General features: G+C 38.3%; 2 protein-coding genes across 2 annotated transcripts; one reads left to right on the top strand and one right to left on the bottom strand.

Annotated features, from left to right (window-relative positions):
• Nucleotides 1–850: 850 nt before the first annotated feature.
• On the bottom strand, nt 851–11,407 carry PSMA2 (proteasome 20S subunit alpha 2). The gene is made up of 8 exons (XM_019451077.2): nt 11,278–11,407; nt 7,552–7,628; nt 6,453–6,585; nt 4,870–4,992; nt 4,035–4,116; nt 2,320–2,393; nt 1,220–1,277; nt 851–1,132 (listed from the first exon to the last, which is right to left on the bottom strand). Exons 1-8 carry the CDS (start codon nt 11,316–11,318, stop codon nt 1,016–1,018), a joined length of 705 nt encoding a protein of 234 aa, XP_019306622.1. The 5' UTR covers nt 11,319–11,407; the 3' UTR covers nt 851–1,015.
• A 112-nt stretch (nt 11,408–11,519) lies between these two features.
• On the top strand, nt 11,520–16,089 carry MRPL32 (mitochondrial ribosomal protein L32). Its single transcript, XM_019451079.2, has 3 exons — nt 11,520–11,688; nt 13,059–13,240; nt 15,330–16,089. Exons 1-3 carry the CDS (start codon nt 11,559–11,561, stop codon nt 15,582–15,584), a joined length of 567 nt encoding a protein of 188 aa, XP_019306624.1. The 5' UTR covers nt 11,520–11,558; the 3' UTR covers nt 15,585–16,089.
• Nucleotides 16,090–16,689: the final 600 nt, after the last annotated feature.

The following is a 16,689-nucleotide window of genomic DNA, read 5'->3' as shown; positions in this document are numbered from 1 at the left end:
CCAAGGTAAGACTCTTTTCTCCTACACTCAGCTAAATCTTAATCAAGATCTTTTGAGCCACATTTAAATCATAGAACTACATACTGTATCTTTGTTGGTAAGAATGATGTTCATAACCTCTGTTCTGTGAGCCAAACTAATGATGATTTCTCTTATCCTAAGAAGCTTTAAAAAACAAAAAACTAAGCAAATGTCTACACATCTGATGAAAACAGAGATCGCGTTATTTGCCTGTTTGTATGGGCCTTAATTTAAAGCCAAGGTTCTGATTACACTGAGATAACATGAATAAGGGAGACCCTTAAGCCATAGTTTTGATGTTTAAGTATTAGGATTTTATTTCCATACTCATGTCTATCCTCGAGTTTAAAAAGTCTAGTAGAATCTAAGGGACTCCTTTTAAATACATTTACCTACTTGTGATGGAGAAACCAATAGGAACCAGTACATCATTTTTATCCACTTGCATCATGTATCTCCTATAGGAGACTCTTTGGCCTGGCACTCTTCACAGCTCCAGTGCAATCTCAGTGTGCTACAGTTTCACTGATCCACACCTAATGGTGCCTACAAAGCACCCACGCTTCCCATCTTGTCTCATGAATCCATGAAAGCCTGCAGATTCTCCCAGCTCTAAAAGCAGTGTTTACCAAAATCAGCATTTTGCTTTCCTGAAGCATGGACAACATCTGATAGTAAAGAGGTTAACAAGATTTGACTTAACCAAAATTGCATGAAGATTAAAGAGTGTGTCACCATTCTGCTCTGCAATGTAGTTTCCAGAAGTCAACTGTGATAAAAAGCAGGAGATAACTATTTTAAAATTTTACTAACTCCTAAAAAGCTGAAGTTGGATTTAACAGTTTATTATGATTTATAAGTGTCATTTTAAAAACATCTGTCCATTAAACCATGTAGAAATAAGTATGCAAAAAGTCTGCAAAACAAAACATACTTTAAACATGTTTAAGTAGAGGGATTATTTGAAATTCCGGATTTTTCAGTCACTTCATTATTATGCTATTGCAGCCAAGTAATCCTTAACTTCAGTCGGAGTAAGCCTCCTGAATCCGGCTTCATTGCAGATTCCAACCTCTATGTTGTCTTCTGTCATCTGCCCTTCAAAGCTTTCCTATTGAAGAGGAAGGGCAAAAGGTCAGTTTTCCAAGCACTTAATTATAAACTCATTATAAATCCCATTGTTAGAAATTGTGCTAACCTTTAGAGTTAATATGGCTGTGTGAATGGCATCTTCAAGTTCCAGGTCTTCGTTATATCTAAAGAATTTTTTGAAAAGGCAATGATTTATAGCAGAACTTACATTATTTATGGTTACTTAAACATGACAGCTGCAACATAAGAATTTCTCAAAATCTAAAACGCTCCTACAAATACTAAGCTACAGATTAATTCTTTTAGTCCACTCATTGCGATAGCTGTCCCCCAATAATAAATTGACGCTTGTAATCCTAACAGCAGTATAAATATTTTAATATAATCAGAATGTGGTGGGAATATTATAATTTTTTTAAATAAAGAAATCAGACCTTTGCTAAAATTTCTTTTGTTTGTTCTTGTAAGTTTTAACTTCATGTGAAATGTCTGAAGACTATTAATACGTAAAAGGAAAAAGAAAGTGCTTTAGGAAAGATCTTAAAATTATTTATTTACTGATTAATCCCATGTCTAAAATTTTTCATAATCTTTTAACATTATGTGAAAAATGTACTGAAAGGTTCATCTGCCGGTTATATAGAGTTAATTATAAATTTTTGCCGTTCAAAATGCGTGTAGGACATTTTTCGGTGGACCAATGCTGAGAAGATAGCTGGAAATAAGAGCAGTGACAGCAGATTTTTACACGGTACCACACTTTTCATCCAGTACATACAACAATCTATTGCCAATACCAGGAACTGAGCTTCACCATTTTTTTCTGTAACTGTCATAAGGTAAACGGTTATCACTTACGTCACTTAAATTTTCCTCCCCAATTTTTTACTCCAATTCCAACTATTTTTTCTTTGAGATTGTAGGAGGAAAAATGAAGTAAAAAATAAAAACAATTAAATTTAGGAAAAAACCCAAAGAATGCAGAAATAAAAGTTCTTAATAAATAGATAATATTACCACTTAATATACTGTGAAGACTAGGGAGCCAGGGTGAAGAGAAGTTTTTACTTTATTTGTAACTAGGCTAAACAAATGAGTGTTTGAATATAAAGTAATAAATGTGTTTAGATTCGGGATACTAATTGTTTAAAAACACTGAGAACCATAAAGTGAGATTGCTAAGAAACTGAGTTTCAGTAAGCCTACCTTTTCTCTAGGAAAGTCTTCCCATTCACGTAGTTCTTTCCCATTGCTGTGGCTTTCCACGCAAAGTAAGCTCCCTAATCAGGAAGAGAAGGGAAACACATTTTAAATCATTAATCTAGTTATATCACTCTGCCGTTTCTTTTTTAGGTCTATAAATTAGTCTCTAACAGTTCACAGAATATTTGGAATACAATGAAGTATGTCACAAGAGAGGCTACTTTCTAAAAAGATTAGAGAGCTAAATAACAAAGAGGAACGAAGACACCTCTGGAGATTATAGAGAAGTTCAGTAATTTGATCGTGGTGACAGCTTTCTCAGCTATTTATATCCATCAAAACTCATCAAATTGTACACTTTGCATATGTGTGATTTATGGTTACAATTTATGTGAAAAAGTCAGTTAAAGGCAACAGTTTCACTTACAACAAATAATCAAAAGTAATATTTCAGCATATTAGGATTGAAGGACTCTAGAATCATACACACACACACACACACACACACACACACACACGTGAGAAAAATGGTGATCAAGTCTTTATCATCACTGCTGAACAAAGTAAAAAGAGACAGTATTTCATTAAAAATATTTTGAAGTTTTGGGGCACCTGGATGGCTCAGTCAGTTGAATGTCCAACTCTCAGTTTCAGCTCAGATCATGACCTCATGGTTTCATGAGTCCAAGCCCCGTGTCAGGATCTATGCTGACAGTGCGGAGCCTGCTTGGGGTTCTCTTTCTCCCCGTCTTTACTCACACTGTCTCTGTCTCTCTCAAAAATAAATAAAACTTAAAAAAAAAATTTTTTTAATATTTTGAAATTTTGATATTTTGTAATCTAATGTTTAATGAAAGCAGCAATATGTTGTATATAACATGGCCTCATCTGTTGAAAAAAATACATATGCACACACATTAAGAAAAATACTGAAAGAAATACACCAAACATTCTTTAAAAGAAACAACTGCCTTTGAAATAAAGCAGGGAAGAAAAGGGCAAAAGATGAAACCTGGATTCCAGTGATGATGGCTTCTGCTACCCACTGGGAAGAAAGCTAAGAGGGCATGTCATTTAGTTTCAGAGGCTCAGAGATGGGGTAACAGACACTGTCAGAACTCCCAGAATACTTGTTTTTTCTTCCGGCTTTCCTCAGACAAGGAAGAAACTTGTGGAAGAAACTTCCTCACACAGTTGCAGAGCAGTAGTAGCCCCTCTGAATGCCTTCTAACTCAGATGCCGATCTCCTGCTTTAGAGTAGACAGACTCACCCACTTTGCACAACACTGTCTTCAAGAGTCATGTCTGTGTGTGTAATTAGAGTCATACTCCAAGTCGGCCCCAGGATTAAACAGATGGCAAGGAGTGCAGCACTGTCTTCTAGACCCAAATCTTTCATCAGAATATTTCTCAAAGTAATAAAACTCCACAGATTTAAAGAGATTTGATAACTATTTCAAGAAATCATTCCACTGTGTGAACTTAATGAATACAAAAAGGAAGAAGAACAGAGAGCACAGACCTAATGTACCCTCTTCAATCAGAAGACTGAATTACCAACATTTTAAATGTACAAATGCACTACTCCATATGTTCTAAAGCCCAAATGAAAAAGAAAAAAAGAAAATACTGCTAAATTTTAAACTTTTTATGGTTTTTGTTTTTATTAGCTGTTCAAAGAGTACGTTAATCCCTCCGGTATATCTGATAATACTTACAGATGGATCTGACTGAAATAAATACGGTCGCCCCTCATTCCAACCACAAATTAGTAAAGAAACTCCAAATGGCCGAACACCACTAAAGAAAGGAGAAACAAAAATTATTTGGCATCTTCATGGTGTTAAAATCAACCTAAGGTAGGAATTTATTAACACTTTCAAGTCTTAACAAAGCAAATCATCAGGTAAAATGAATTAGACTTTTAAGTTCCTTAAACAGTATTTAGTATCTTTCTGAACAAATCAATTCAAAAACGAATTCTCTTTATGGTACTAAGGAACACTAGTCAAATCATTTTGGTAAATGGAGTGACACAAATTTTGGAGTTAATAAGTGTGGAGTAACATTTTGTGTCTTAACAAAGAACAACTTTCAACAAATGCAGTTTTTTTCCACTAGCTTTACACGTTAGCAAGTACTTTTATACTATCTCATCCACGTGTATACCCAGATTCAAGAGAATTACAATGACTATGGATGTGTCCAACAGCTATTGCTTTCATTATGTGCTTATAATCATTTATAGTTGGAAAGATAAACTTGGAAGCAGAAATAACTGCCTGCCCATAGGGAAGTGTTTCAGTCACTGGCAAAAGGGCTTTATGTGGAAGCCGCATTTTGCTAGTAGATCAACAGCAAGAAAACACTCCAATCTCTTCCTTAAAAAATATTCTAGCTCCAACTAAGATCGGAAATATTCATCATAGTAATTTTCTCTACTTGTTCAATAAATACAGGAATAGTAAGTCCTCTTTTTAAATACACCTACTCTTCTAAAATGTTTTCTTTTTTCTAATTCATGATGCATTTCAAGTAGTAAAATCAACTTACCCTGACTGAGTATATTCTTGCATCACAGAAGCTACTCTCTGTACCAGCTGAGCTGTGGGAATGGGTTCTTGGTACACGAGATAGTACTGCTGAGCTAGTTTTCGAGCTCTGTGCACAAGCACTCTAACAAACAAGGAAGAAATAAGACTTCATGAAAATCTTGACACTCGGCTCCTTAACGACTCTTCTTCTACAGGCATATACCTACAGCACAAGTCTTACATGTTTCTATGGAATAGTAACGATCAGCTCAAAGCCAGTCTTGCTCTTACATCTGGTTACAGTTATCTTACACGAAAACAGAGCCACACAGAGGAGCTGAGCCACAGGAGACGAGACAAGGACAAGGCAAAAGGAAGAAAATTAGGGACAAGGGGTACCAGTCAGCTCGGTACTAACAGATTTAGCATACACAATGGGAGCCTTATCTCCCTCCATGGCTTCTTCAAGATTGTGCCCCCTTTCCTGAGGGCAGTCACCCTGTCTTTGTATCTTAGTCAAGCCAACACACCTAAATGCCCACACGATCTCTCTCTCTCTCACACACACACACACACACACACACACACACACACACACACACACAATTTGGGGCATATCTTTCTCACTCTACTTCAATCTTTTTGCTACTCTGCACTTCAAAGAGTACCCTTAAGAGATTAAGGAACAGCAAGAAACTACTTAGAACATAAAAAATAACAAATGTATTAAATAATATTAAGAATATTCTATATAATCAAATTAGCAAGACAAATAGATGTACCTTTACCTGCTCGTAAACTACTCATGTGAACCATCACCCCCAGTGTAATACTCAGTTTGTCTTCCGCTGTCCTGTCCTCACACTTTACCCCATCAGTGCACTGCAGCATCCCTTCTATACACAGTGGCAACGGGATCCACTGTAGTGAGGCTTGACCACATTCCAGCAACTGTGGCTTTTTCCAACTCATGAAAGTGAAACTTTGGCTCTGTCTTGTTCCCCCAAAATCAGGAATGAAGTTAATTGTTTTTTCTTTCTTTACTTTCTTTACTTCCTTTGCTTTACTCGTTAAGTGGCAAACATACAAAGTTGCCAATCTCTTTCAACTTGCTGGTACCCTGATGTTTCAGGGGCCTTGAGAATTTTGTCCCTTTGCTAAGAACAAAAATATAATGGGGATAACTCTGAATGGGATGGCAATGTTTTCTTTTGCTGCCTTGTAACTTTTTTTTTTAAATATAGTTTACTAAAACTTGTATTGCTTTGGTTTTTAAAATACATGGAGAACAGCAAATCCTCTGAAGCCCAGCCCTTGGATGGAAAAAAAGGGGTGTGATCAGAGGGGAAAAACCACTAAACAGATAAGAGAATTACTGGATCTCCTCTTTTACAATGCAGTGGCACTGAGTTATCCTTAAAGCAACCCTTGGTCTATTCCATGCAGACAGACTAAATTCAGCTGCCCGTGATGCTGCTGTTGCTAAGCAAAGCACAAAAATGAAGAGTTGGGAGATTAAAGGAAAAACATCCCTTGATTTTTCTCCTCAAAGTGTACAAGCAGCTCATAAAACAGTGAGGAAAAACAAATAGTACAAAGTACCTGTAATCTGGGCCCATGCCACTATACACCAAGCCTATATGCTTGGTGATTGGTTCCACTTTGTGTACGCTTCGCTCGTCATACAGAATGGATTTCTGTTTCTTCTCGGTTGCCAATACCACACCATTTGCAGCTTTAAAAAAAAAAAAAAAAAACAGAATGCTAAATGTTTTGTCACTTAAAGATTCTGCTTCAACAGTTTTCTAATTATGGATGCATTTTACCCAAATTCCTTTATTTCTTATTTATAAAACTTTTTCTGTATTAAAATCACCTAAGAAATGATAAATTCAGGGCATCTGGGTGGCTCAGTCAGTTAAACATCTGACTCTTGATTTTGGCTCAGGTCATGATCTTAGGGTTCATGGGACTGACCCCCCCTGTCCGGCTCAGTGCTGACAGCTCAGAGCCTGGAGCATGCTTTGGATTCTGTGTCTCCCTTTCTCTCTGCCCCTCCCCTGCTTGTTCTCTTGTTCTCTTGTTCTCTCTCTCTCTCTCTCTCTCAAAAATAAATAATCAAAAAAAAATTTTTTTAAATGGTAAATCCATTTTTCCCTCATTGGTCATCTCTATTATGCTAAGGAATCCCTATAGGTAAATGCATTACCCAATATTCCAGGACACCAAAGAGTCCGAAGAGTCTGTACCTTTTAGAATTCTGCTTATTTGGCTATTGTTCTTGTAATTTGAAATTTAAAATCAATGATACAGGCTTTTTTTTAAAAAAACGGTATCTTTAGATGAAGTTTTATAATTAAATTTTTCTAAATTATAGAAAGGATTAAAACTGCCACAGAATAGTGATTATTATCAGTGGAAAAACAAAAGAATGCTCAGTTTTTCTCAATGGGAAAGACTACTTGTGGGTTATTACAACTAAAAGATAAAGGAGCTATATTTATTTTGAAAAAAAAACTAATCATCTTCTTGTACTCATTGGCTTATTACTTTTCTTTAAACTTCAAAATACTGTAAATCAACAGAAAGAACTATTAAAAATTATGCTGCCCTATTTATTTATATTAATCACTAATTAATTCCAAAAGCACTTTAAGATAACTATTAACAGGCATGTGAAATGAATGAAACATTTAATTACCTTTAATTCCCACTGAAGGGGCTCCTCCAGCTACAGCAGCCAAAGCATATTCAATCTGGACAAGTTTACCAGATGGGCTTAAAAAGAAACAAAGGTATTTGCTAAATTCACATATTTTCAAATAGAGAGGGCAGATATAGAAGTCAAATCCATTAACCAAATACCAAGGAATAGCTGGGCTTTCACATTATAAAGCTATACAGAAATTGAGGATACCAAGCAATTTGTACATATACACAGTAAAGCACTTAGCTTTCCTTTTTCCCCCCCTCCTTCTTGTCTGACTCTTTAAGCACCATCATTATTACTGTTGCCTTTTATCACTCACCAACCTTGTGACTTCAGGCAAGTTACTTAATCCTGCTGTCTCAGTTTTCACATCCATAAAATGGAGATAATAGTACTACAGCCATTTCAGAAGTTTGTTGTGAAGATTAAATAAAGGGATGCCTTTTGTTCCTGGCACAAAATCAGCAGCAAGTAAATACCAAATAGTGTTATTAAGAACATGTATATGTCTGTTAAATACCAAACAACAGCATAGATTTCATATCGGTGGAGTTCCACATTTTAGAAAGTAGGCATGGCCTAAGATGTAAGACCTAGATGGTTATCAGCCACGACAAAGTATCTTCTATATAAGCTATTTCTAGAAGCTGTGAGCTGGTGATACCTAACATATCTGATTTCATGGGTTTGGTAGCCAGATTCTAGCCCTAACCTGGCTTTTAAGATCATACTTTATTTCGAACCAGTTGTTGAGTTAAAATCATCGTAAACTAACCTGATTTCACAGTTAAAAAGTTTTTGACTGAAAGTAGTTTGTCCAGAATGACATAGCTTGGTCCGTGTCTCTAGTCTACTAGTGAAAATAAAACTTGAGTTTCAGAAGGTCATTTATCTTCATAAAATTATGGATACTCTTTTGTCACCCAAGCCTCAGCTTTGTTCCGGACACACAGCCTACTCTTAGAATTCAAAAACCCCTTTGACAAGCTAACCCCCTCTGTCTGCAATGCATTGCACCCTTGTCTGGTGAACTCTTTCCTCCTGGTCATCCTTCAGTCTTCAGTAGAAATGTCATTCATGTCCTTAAAGAAGCTGTCCTGGCCACAGGGACTAGGCTGAATCCCACACACTCATGCCTATGGTGCCCCATACTTCCTCTCTGGCTAAGATTCATCATGCTTAAATTACTCATACAATGTTCGCCTTCCTCAACAAAGTCTAAGCTCTGTTTGGTCAGTATCCTAACGTACAACCTAGTACCAGGAGTCCGCATCATTTAGCTGACAGAGACACAAGGAGACCTATTTAAGGGATAAGCCTAAGTGTGACAGTTTAAAGACTCTTAAGTGACAAAAGCAGTTAACTTGAGTGGAATAACATTAATAGGTATTTAAATTTTTAAAATTAGGCTGTAGTTGTTAGTCACTATTTCAATAATCATATGACCCACTAGGTCCATCTGGCTTTCAATTATTGCTCAACATCGAGCTCAAATACACTTGGGAACATTTTAAAGGCTCAGGTAAACTTAAACTTACCTTTTCACTGTTCCCCACAATCACCTGCATGAACATCTACTGTTACATCTTCCCGTATGAAAGCTCGCCCATCTGTGAGCTCACTGAGCAATCAACCATCTGTGTATTCAGTCACACAACTAGCACATTCCAAAGCACCAGCACCTCTAGCTGGGATAACCGATACAGCCTTCTAACTAGTTTTCCTCTTTCCCACCCTTACTTTTATCCCACCAGTCAGTTACCTTTGTACCAGGTCACCTGTCACTTAAATATAACTTCCTGGTTCACTTAAAATACAAACTTCTTCTGGCCTGCCAGGCTCTTCAAGATCGGCCCTACCCACACTAACTCTTTGCTCACTATACTCTAGCACACTGGCCTTATTATCAATTCCTGTAAGAGTTCAAGCTCTTTCCAACTTCAGGACTTTCATTTATCCTCTTTCCTCTGTCCATAAGTCTCTCTACCCCTAAATCTTCAAATAGTTTGCTCTTTTTCACCTTCTTGTCTCAAAAATCACCCTGAAGCACTGGCTTTTCCTGACTATCCAATCTACAGTTATGCTGCTTCTTTTAGGCTCTTTTAATAAAATTCCTGAGTAAAACGTTTTTCAGAATGTATTAGTAGACACCAATTTGTTTACTCATTTACTGTCAATATCCTCAACTGAATGTAATTCACATGCACACTTTTTCATCCTATAACACAGCCTCATCACTTCCATCATTAAGAGTTTAATTCTAATTACAAGAGGCGAGAAACACATTTTTAAAATCTAAAACAGAGTTGAACCATTATGTTAAAAAAAAGTTTATTTTACTAAAGACATTATTACAGAAGGATTTAGCTCCTGATGATATTTGATTGTTTCGGCTCCAGTTATTCTAAAGAAAGGATTACACTCTCTTAAAGATACAGAACCAAGTTTGCTTTGTTCACAAATATGAACAGTGACTATTTAGCAAATAGTGTTCTCTATCATTGTATATAAGACCTTTGATTTACAAAATTTCATTTCATTCAAAGGTTAAAACACCCTCATTTACCACTGAAAACTGTGAAGTTTACACTTGGAAAGTACTTTACTTTTTAGTATATTACTATTTTACTATTTTAAAAAGACATCTAACAGTAATAGGAAATGTATTAATTTTGTCATCAGAAAGAACCCAGTTTGAATGTGACCTCAGCTACTCATCTAAGACCTTGGACAAGTAACTTAATTTGACCAACCTGTGGTTGGTTCATCTGTAAGATGTTGAGATAACGTTTATCTCACATGATAGGAGGAAGAAATGGAGTAGGTTAAGTTGCACCCACACATAAAGTACTCAACAAGTTGGATCCTGCTTGCCTTCAGTTGCCAGATACAACTACATTTCAGCTAAATGGGAGATTACCGATCCGTAAGAAAATGGTAAAACCGAATCATTACCCGGTCGATTTATTAAACCCTTCGCTGCGCTGACGGTTTCTTACATTGTGAACAATATTGAAAAGTATACGTATTATTTTAATCCTTTGTTCTAAAACAGAAAAGCCTACAATCTTTTGCAAAGTAAAGACATTCCCCTCCCCCCGCCCCAAATGTAAATGTAGTCTAGTAGTTTGGGGCCCACAAACACTAAGCGACACAGAGAGATTCGCGCTTTCCTTTTTAGTCCTTAAACTTCTAACAGGGGCATTGAAGAAACCGAAAGCGGGAAGAGGTTTCTAAGTACCAAATGGAGACTAAGACTCAGACCAAACTGTAACGGTGAGGTTTTCAGAAGAGAAAAGGGGACCTCAGAGATTTGACCAAGATTCTAAGCTCCAGAAGCTCCCCAATCAGGCCTACGTGGTGGGTCAGGAAGGAAATCCCGAGTTCCGAACGGGACACCCGGAGACAGCTAATCCAAAACTGCCTTATTCTCTAGTTTCCAAAGAGAAAGCAAATCCCTGACTGAAGGCGTTACCCTCCCTCAGCCCCAAGGTCGCCCTGGATCCCCAAAACCGCGTTCCCGCGGCTTCCCGGCATCGGGGTTTTCAGGCCGCGGGCGAGCCAAGCAAATGACTTTGCAAACTCGCGTTTCCATCCCTATTTCCTACTGTGCCCCCCGGAAGCATTAAGCCAGAGACTAGGCCGGAAAAAAAACTAGGAGCCGGGGAGTTCCTGCAACCTCGACTGCGCGGAGGGCTTTCGGTGCCCCTTCCATACCTGAATGTAGTCAGCGAAAAGCTGTAACCGCGCTCCGCCATCTTTGCCTGGAGTGCCAAAGCACATCCGCACACATGCGCACTGGCGCCGGTTTCTTTTCATTTCCCCTCCCCGCTCCTTCCTTTCTCTCTCTCTGATTGGAGGAGAGTCAGAGCCGTTCCAGGGACCTGCTGGGCGTTGTAGTTCCAGTAGCCAGGTTTGTCAGACTCTGCATCTGTGCGCATGCTCGAGATGGGGCCGGGAGCCAATAGCCAGGTGGGAGTGGTCTTCAGGCGAGGAAGATGGCGTCGGCCATGCTGGTCCTGGCGGTTCCTCCGTGGCCGGCAGCCCGGGGACTCCTCCAGAACTGTTGGGAACGACTGCAACGGAAACTTTGGCAGAGCTGGCGAGGCTTTCCCAGTTCTTCGTGGGGTACGTAAGCTATGCCGCCGTGGAGGAGGGATTGGATGAGAGGACCCCAAGCATCGTGGTGAACGCTGCTCATATTTCGCCCTCCTCCCGCGCTTTGATCCGCTGCCGCCGGTGGGGACGTTGTCCGGGTTAATTCCTTACTTAGAAACTAAAAACAGCTGGTTTTGCTTCCCTTCGCCCTGAAAAACAGAAAACGTTCTGTGTCCTTTTCGCACAAGGAATGTAACCGAAGCCCATCTTAGATCTGGGGCGCTACTATCTGGATCCTGTTTCCTTATCAGCCTCTCAACCCCTGAAGCAATTTGCCCTCCTTTGTGGTGTTTGAGCTCTGCAGTTGAATACTGTTGATATCGGTGTGTTCCCTGGAAACTAATTTCAGTTAGAAGTATCTTGAAGGTTAAAATTGTCATTGCTTTGACATTTACATCTATCCTTAATTCTAAGGTATTACGAACATAATACCCCGGGAGTCTGAACCGAGAGTCCCCGATATGCCAAAGCCTACATGTGCTTCCTCGGAAATCGCACCATCCCTTTAGGTACCACTGCTTTTCAGCGGAAGAAGTAGGCTCGCGAGGGCCTCAAGGTCACACGGGCCGAGCTGTTAACCTCTGAGCTATGCGTAACAATACTTCTATAGATATACTGAAAAGGAATACCGGTTGTTAAATGTTAGCTTTGTATATTTTTAAGAACTCCTAAAACCATAAGAAGTATTCCAGGTCTGAGGAACAGCAGGAAAAGGATAAAGGAGTCTTTTTGACTTGATCAGCCATTTAGGAAAACAAAACCTGATAGTTGATAGTCATATAAGTATTATATAGAGTGGTGAGTTCTTTAGAGAACGGATAATAAATATTATGAAGAACTAAGTGATTTAAAGGGCCTACCAGGTTATATGACAAAGGAGCTAATTCAATTGGAATATAAAAAAAGGGCGGGGGGCAGGGTGGCAATAGACAGTTACTGAGTGAAGGTTGGAAGTACATTTTGGGAATCTCAAGCTTAGATTGACTTGTAAAGTAAATAGGAACTGCCTACCAAGTAGCATGTGGAGTTTGAGTGATTTATTCATGTTTACCAAACCCGTGGGTTCTGTATTTCAAAAGGTGAGAAGTCTGGGTAGAATTTCACAGATTCATTTCAGCAGGTGCCTCTAAGAAAAATTCTGTTTGTGTTGTTTAAAATTGTGTATAAGTTTTAGTGTATTTTAATAGCCAAGGTTTCTGTTAAATGCCTATTGAATGTAATATTCTAAACTTTATATATGGCTATTGACATCACTGTTGATTGTTAAGGAGAACGATACCTGTAAACAGTCATTTTGAAGCTAGAAATCCATTCTGCATTTCCATGTTTTGTTTTTATAGGACCAGCATTAGCGGTCCAAGGTCCAGCAGTATTTACAGAACCAGCAAATGATACTAATGGAAGTAAGGAGATCTCCAGCCTTTTGGATAGTATTTTTTGGATGGCAGCTCCTAAAAACAGACGCAGCATTGAAGTTAACCGCTGTAGGAGAAGAAACCCTCAGAAGCTTATTAAAGTTAAGGTAATACACTGATTTTTGTGGGTTTGCTTTCTCTCATATCCACCACTGCATGTCTTCTGGTACTTATATGGCCTATCAGTAAATCATCCTTAGAGCTTATATGTGTACTTTGCTCTGGCCTCTTGCTATGTATGTATGTATGTCAATTGTCCTATAGCCTAAATATTACGACCACAGTTGAGGAGAGATTGGAATCTGGGCAGAGGACTGGGTTGTGAAGAACCTGTGTGACTTTTGTTAGGAGCTGGTGATTTGGAATTATATGTGGGTAAACATCTTAATTAGGGCAGAACCTAAAATTAAAGTCAGAAGCAGTAGATATATTGGGTCCTGTGTTTTACTAGCCCTTACGTATTTATTTTCTTCACTGTGATCATTAAAATGCTGTGAAGGAAAATCCTTAGGTAGGTAATAAAAATGGTTAATATCTGTTAAATACCTACGATGGATATAAGTGCTTTATGTGAATTATCTCATCGAATCCTCACAACAGCCCTCCAAAGTAAATATAGCTTTGCTCATTTTTAGGATGAAGACATTACTGCAAAAAGAATTTGACTGTAGTCACAAACTGTCAAGTGATAGAGCCAGGATTTGAGCCTAGGCAGTCTGATTGTTGAACTCACATTCTTCTCTTGAAACTTTCTGGTGTGTTCCTGTCCTCAGACAATTCCAGGTCTCCACACCCGCTCCCTGCCCCCATAGATACACTCTTCATTAATCTAGTAGACAGAAATTAGAGTGTTTACTACCTTTGATTTGTGCACTTAAGGCTTTACCAGCCATCATTTGAGTGGTTCTCCTCCATGACATTCCACAGCAGCTCAGTACAGGTGAAACTCAAGAACAGAGAATCGACTTGCATAAACTTCCACATTCAGTATTAAACCACACCCTTAGAACTGAAGCCAAAAAGTATTACTGAGTCACATTTGGAACTGGACCTAAAGTCTGGAGCTGAAAAGTATGTCCTTAATTAAAGCAACAATAATTTATACAATTTGGTTGAGAGAACCGAAGATTTTCAGAATGAGAGCCTATACCAGTCTGCGACATGATTTTATTCTGAGGGAAAAGGATATCACCCTGTGTATTCATTTTCCTCACTAAATTGTTTTCTGCCACACACGGTACATTATGCTGCTGTCGTGGTCGGGAAGAGAGCACCGACTTCACGTATAGCTCCTGTACCTCTGGTTAGACATGCAGTCCGGTGTCGTGAGGAAAATGAGAAATTGGCGAGGCGAGTCATTTGCAGGGTTCTTTGCTCCTTTCAAAAAATGAAGTTGTCCTTTTGTCCTTGCCTCACAAACGTTTATATGTTAATCTCATGAAGTGGTTGGAATTTCTTTGATGCTCCTATTTACAATTTTTCTTTTCTATTTGAAATCTACCTTTAGAACATTGTTGAAGAGATTTCTATAGAGGTTATAAATGCCTTATGAAAGTAGGGCAGACGTGTATAAAAACTCATTAAATTACTTTCAAATTGTAGCATAACAAGAGAGTTTTATGTTAAGGATTACAAACAGTCTTCATTCTTAAAAAGAAAAATTATGCCATATGCCAACTATTGTACCATATATGATACATATACTATTATACCATATGTTTCATACAGGAATTTAGGGTACACCGATAAATAGGGGAAGCCAATTTTAATGTTTGTCGCCTTGTTTTCCCCACAGTAAATTGAAAGAAAAAATGAGTTCCATATCCCTTGGCTACATTAGATGCCGGCCATATGGATCTCCCCATTGTGTTGAAGGACTCCTTATTAGATGTTTAGTATTTGAAGGTTGGGTAATAGAGTTCATTTTACATAATATGCCTGTATGGTTAAGAAAAATGTACCAAGTTCATACTTGGTAAACCTGAGTTCTAGTCCCACTTTTTCTATTAATTGAAATTCATTTGTCCTCTGTTTCCTTATTAAGATGAGGTTGAACTACATGGTGCATGACCTTATGCAACGTGAACATTCCAAGAAAGTTCAAGTGTGAGCGTCATTCCTGTCTGTGATTGATGTGCATTATTATGCTTCTTGTTAAAACAGGATTTTGTTGTTTTTTTGTTTGATTTTTTAAAGAACAATATTGACGTGTGTCCTGAATGTGGTCACCTGAAACTGAAGCACGTCCTTTGTGGCTATTGCTATGAGAAGGTGTGCAAGGAGACAGCAGAAATCAGAAGACAGATAGGGAAACAAGAAGGGGGACCTTTCAAGGCTCCTCCCATGGAGACTGTGGTGCTGTACACAGGAGAGGCACCATCTGAACAAGATCAGGGTAAGAGAATCATCGAACGAGACAGGAAGCGACCGTCCTGGTTCACCCAGCATTAAGACCAAAGGTATTCGAGGAGGATAACTTCATATAAAACACTTGTCCTGGAAGAGAGGAAGATGCTTTGTTTTCATGTTGATTTTATGCTTGTTTTAAAATCACCAGTATAGTTTAAAACATTCTCTCAAAGCAGTTACTTTTATATGGGTTAATTTGAAGAATATACCAGGAGTAAACTCTGAAAATGCTTGTTTATGCAGAGGCACAATGGATTAATATGTGCATTTCTGTTACACTGTAAGGTTTTGAGTAAACCTAACATTTCTAGTACAGAAAAATAAACAATGTAAAATTCTTAGCAAAGATCACATGTTTTGGAGGTGCCTGGGTGGCTCAGTCGGTTAAGCGTCTGACTCTTGATTTCAGCTCAGGTCATGATCTCGGGTTCATGAGGGTGGGCCCCACATCAGATTCTGTGGTAACATCAAGGGGCCTGCTTGGGATTCTGTCTCCCTCGCTCTTGGCCCCTCCCCTGCTCAGTCTCATTCTCTCAAAATAAATAAAAATAAATTAAAAAAAAAAAGTATGTGTTCTGGTTCTGGTTTTGTTTTCTAGTGATTTGTCTTACACAAAAATACACAGATACTTTTGGTTAAGTAACACCTGAAAATAGGTTAATTTGAATTCTGGGTATTGTTTCTTCAAATGGTGGTAGTGGCAGTAAGAGAAGGTTTGTTCGGTTTTGTTTTAGCAAATTAGAATTTCCTTTGGTGGAACTCACTTTATATGGGTATATTATGTTAATTTAGATAGAAATCTCTTCATATTTTACATTAAATCAAAATGACGTTCAGAATTTATTGGATAGCTCATGAGATTTGTACTTTATAGTTTTGAAAGATTTTTTTTTATTTTTATTTTTTATGTTTTTATTTTATTTTTGAGAGAGAGAGAGACAGAGTACAAGCAGTCAAGGGGCAGAGAAAGGGAGACACAGAATCCGAAGCAAGCTCCAGGCTCTGAGCTGTCAGCACAGAGCCTGACGCGGGGCTCAAACTCACGGACCGTGGCTTGAGCCACCCAGGCGCCCCTGGAAGAGATTTTTAAAAGATGTGAGTAAATTCACTAGTCCGCAGAAAATGTACTAAGAATGTTGTCTTTTGT

The sequence above is a fragment of the Panthera pardus genome, unplaced genomic scaffold (genome assembly GCF_024362965.1).
Source record: "Panthera pardus isolate Hobbes unplaced genomic scaffold, ASM2436296v1 HiC_scaffold_8, whole genome shotgun sequence".
In the NCBI taxonomy this organism is placed as follows: domain Eukaryota; kingdom Metazoa; phylum Chordata; class Mammalia; order Carnivora; family Felidae; genus Panthera; species Panthera pardus.
The sequence above is the reverse complement of the archived record's forward strand: the minus strand, read 5'-3'. Positions and strand labels throughout refer to the sequence as shown.

Excerpts from the sequence above, each read along its gene's own strand:
- PSMA2 (XM_019451077.2), bottom strand. The coding sequence starts at position 11,318 with ATGGCGGAGCGCGGTTACAGCTTTTCGCTGACTACATTCAG. Across the intron at positions 7,629-11,277 it reads TTTTCGCTGACTACATTCAG|CCCATCTGGTAAACTTGTCC; the intron begins GTATGGAAGGGG and ends TTTCTTTTTAAG. Across the intron at positions 1,133-1,219 it reads CAGCCATATTAACTCTAAAG|GAAAGCTTTGAAGGGCAGAT; the intron begins GTTAGCACAATT and ends CCTCTTCAATAG.
- MRPL32 (XM_019451079.2), top strand. The coding sequence starts at position 11,559 with ATGGCGTCGGCCATGCTGGTCCTGGCGGTTCCTCCGTGGCCGGCAGCC. Across the intron at positions 11,689-13,058 it reads CTTTCCCAGTTCTTCGTGGG|GACCAGCATTAGCGGTCCAA; the intron begins GTACGTAAGCTA and ends TTGTTTTTATAG. Across the intron at positions 13,241-15,329 it reads AGAAGCTTATTAAAGTTAAG|AACAATATTGACGTGTGTCC; the intron begins GTAATACACTGA and ends GATTTTTTAAAG.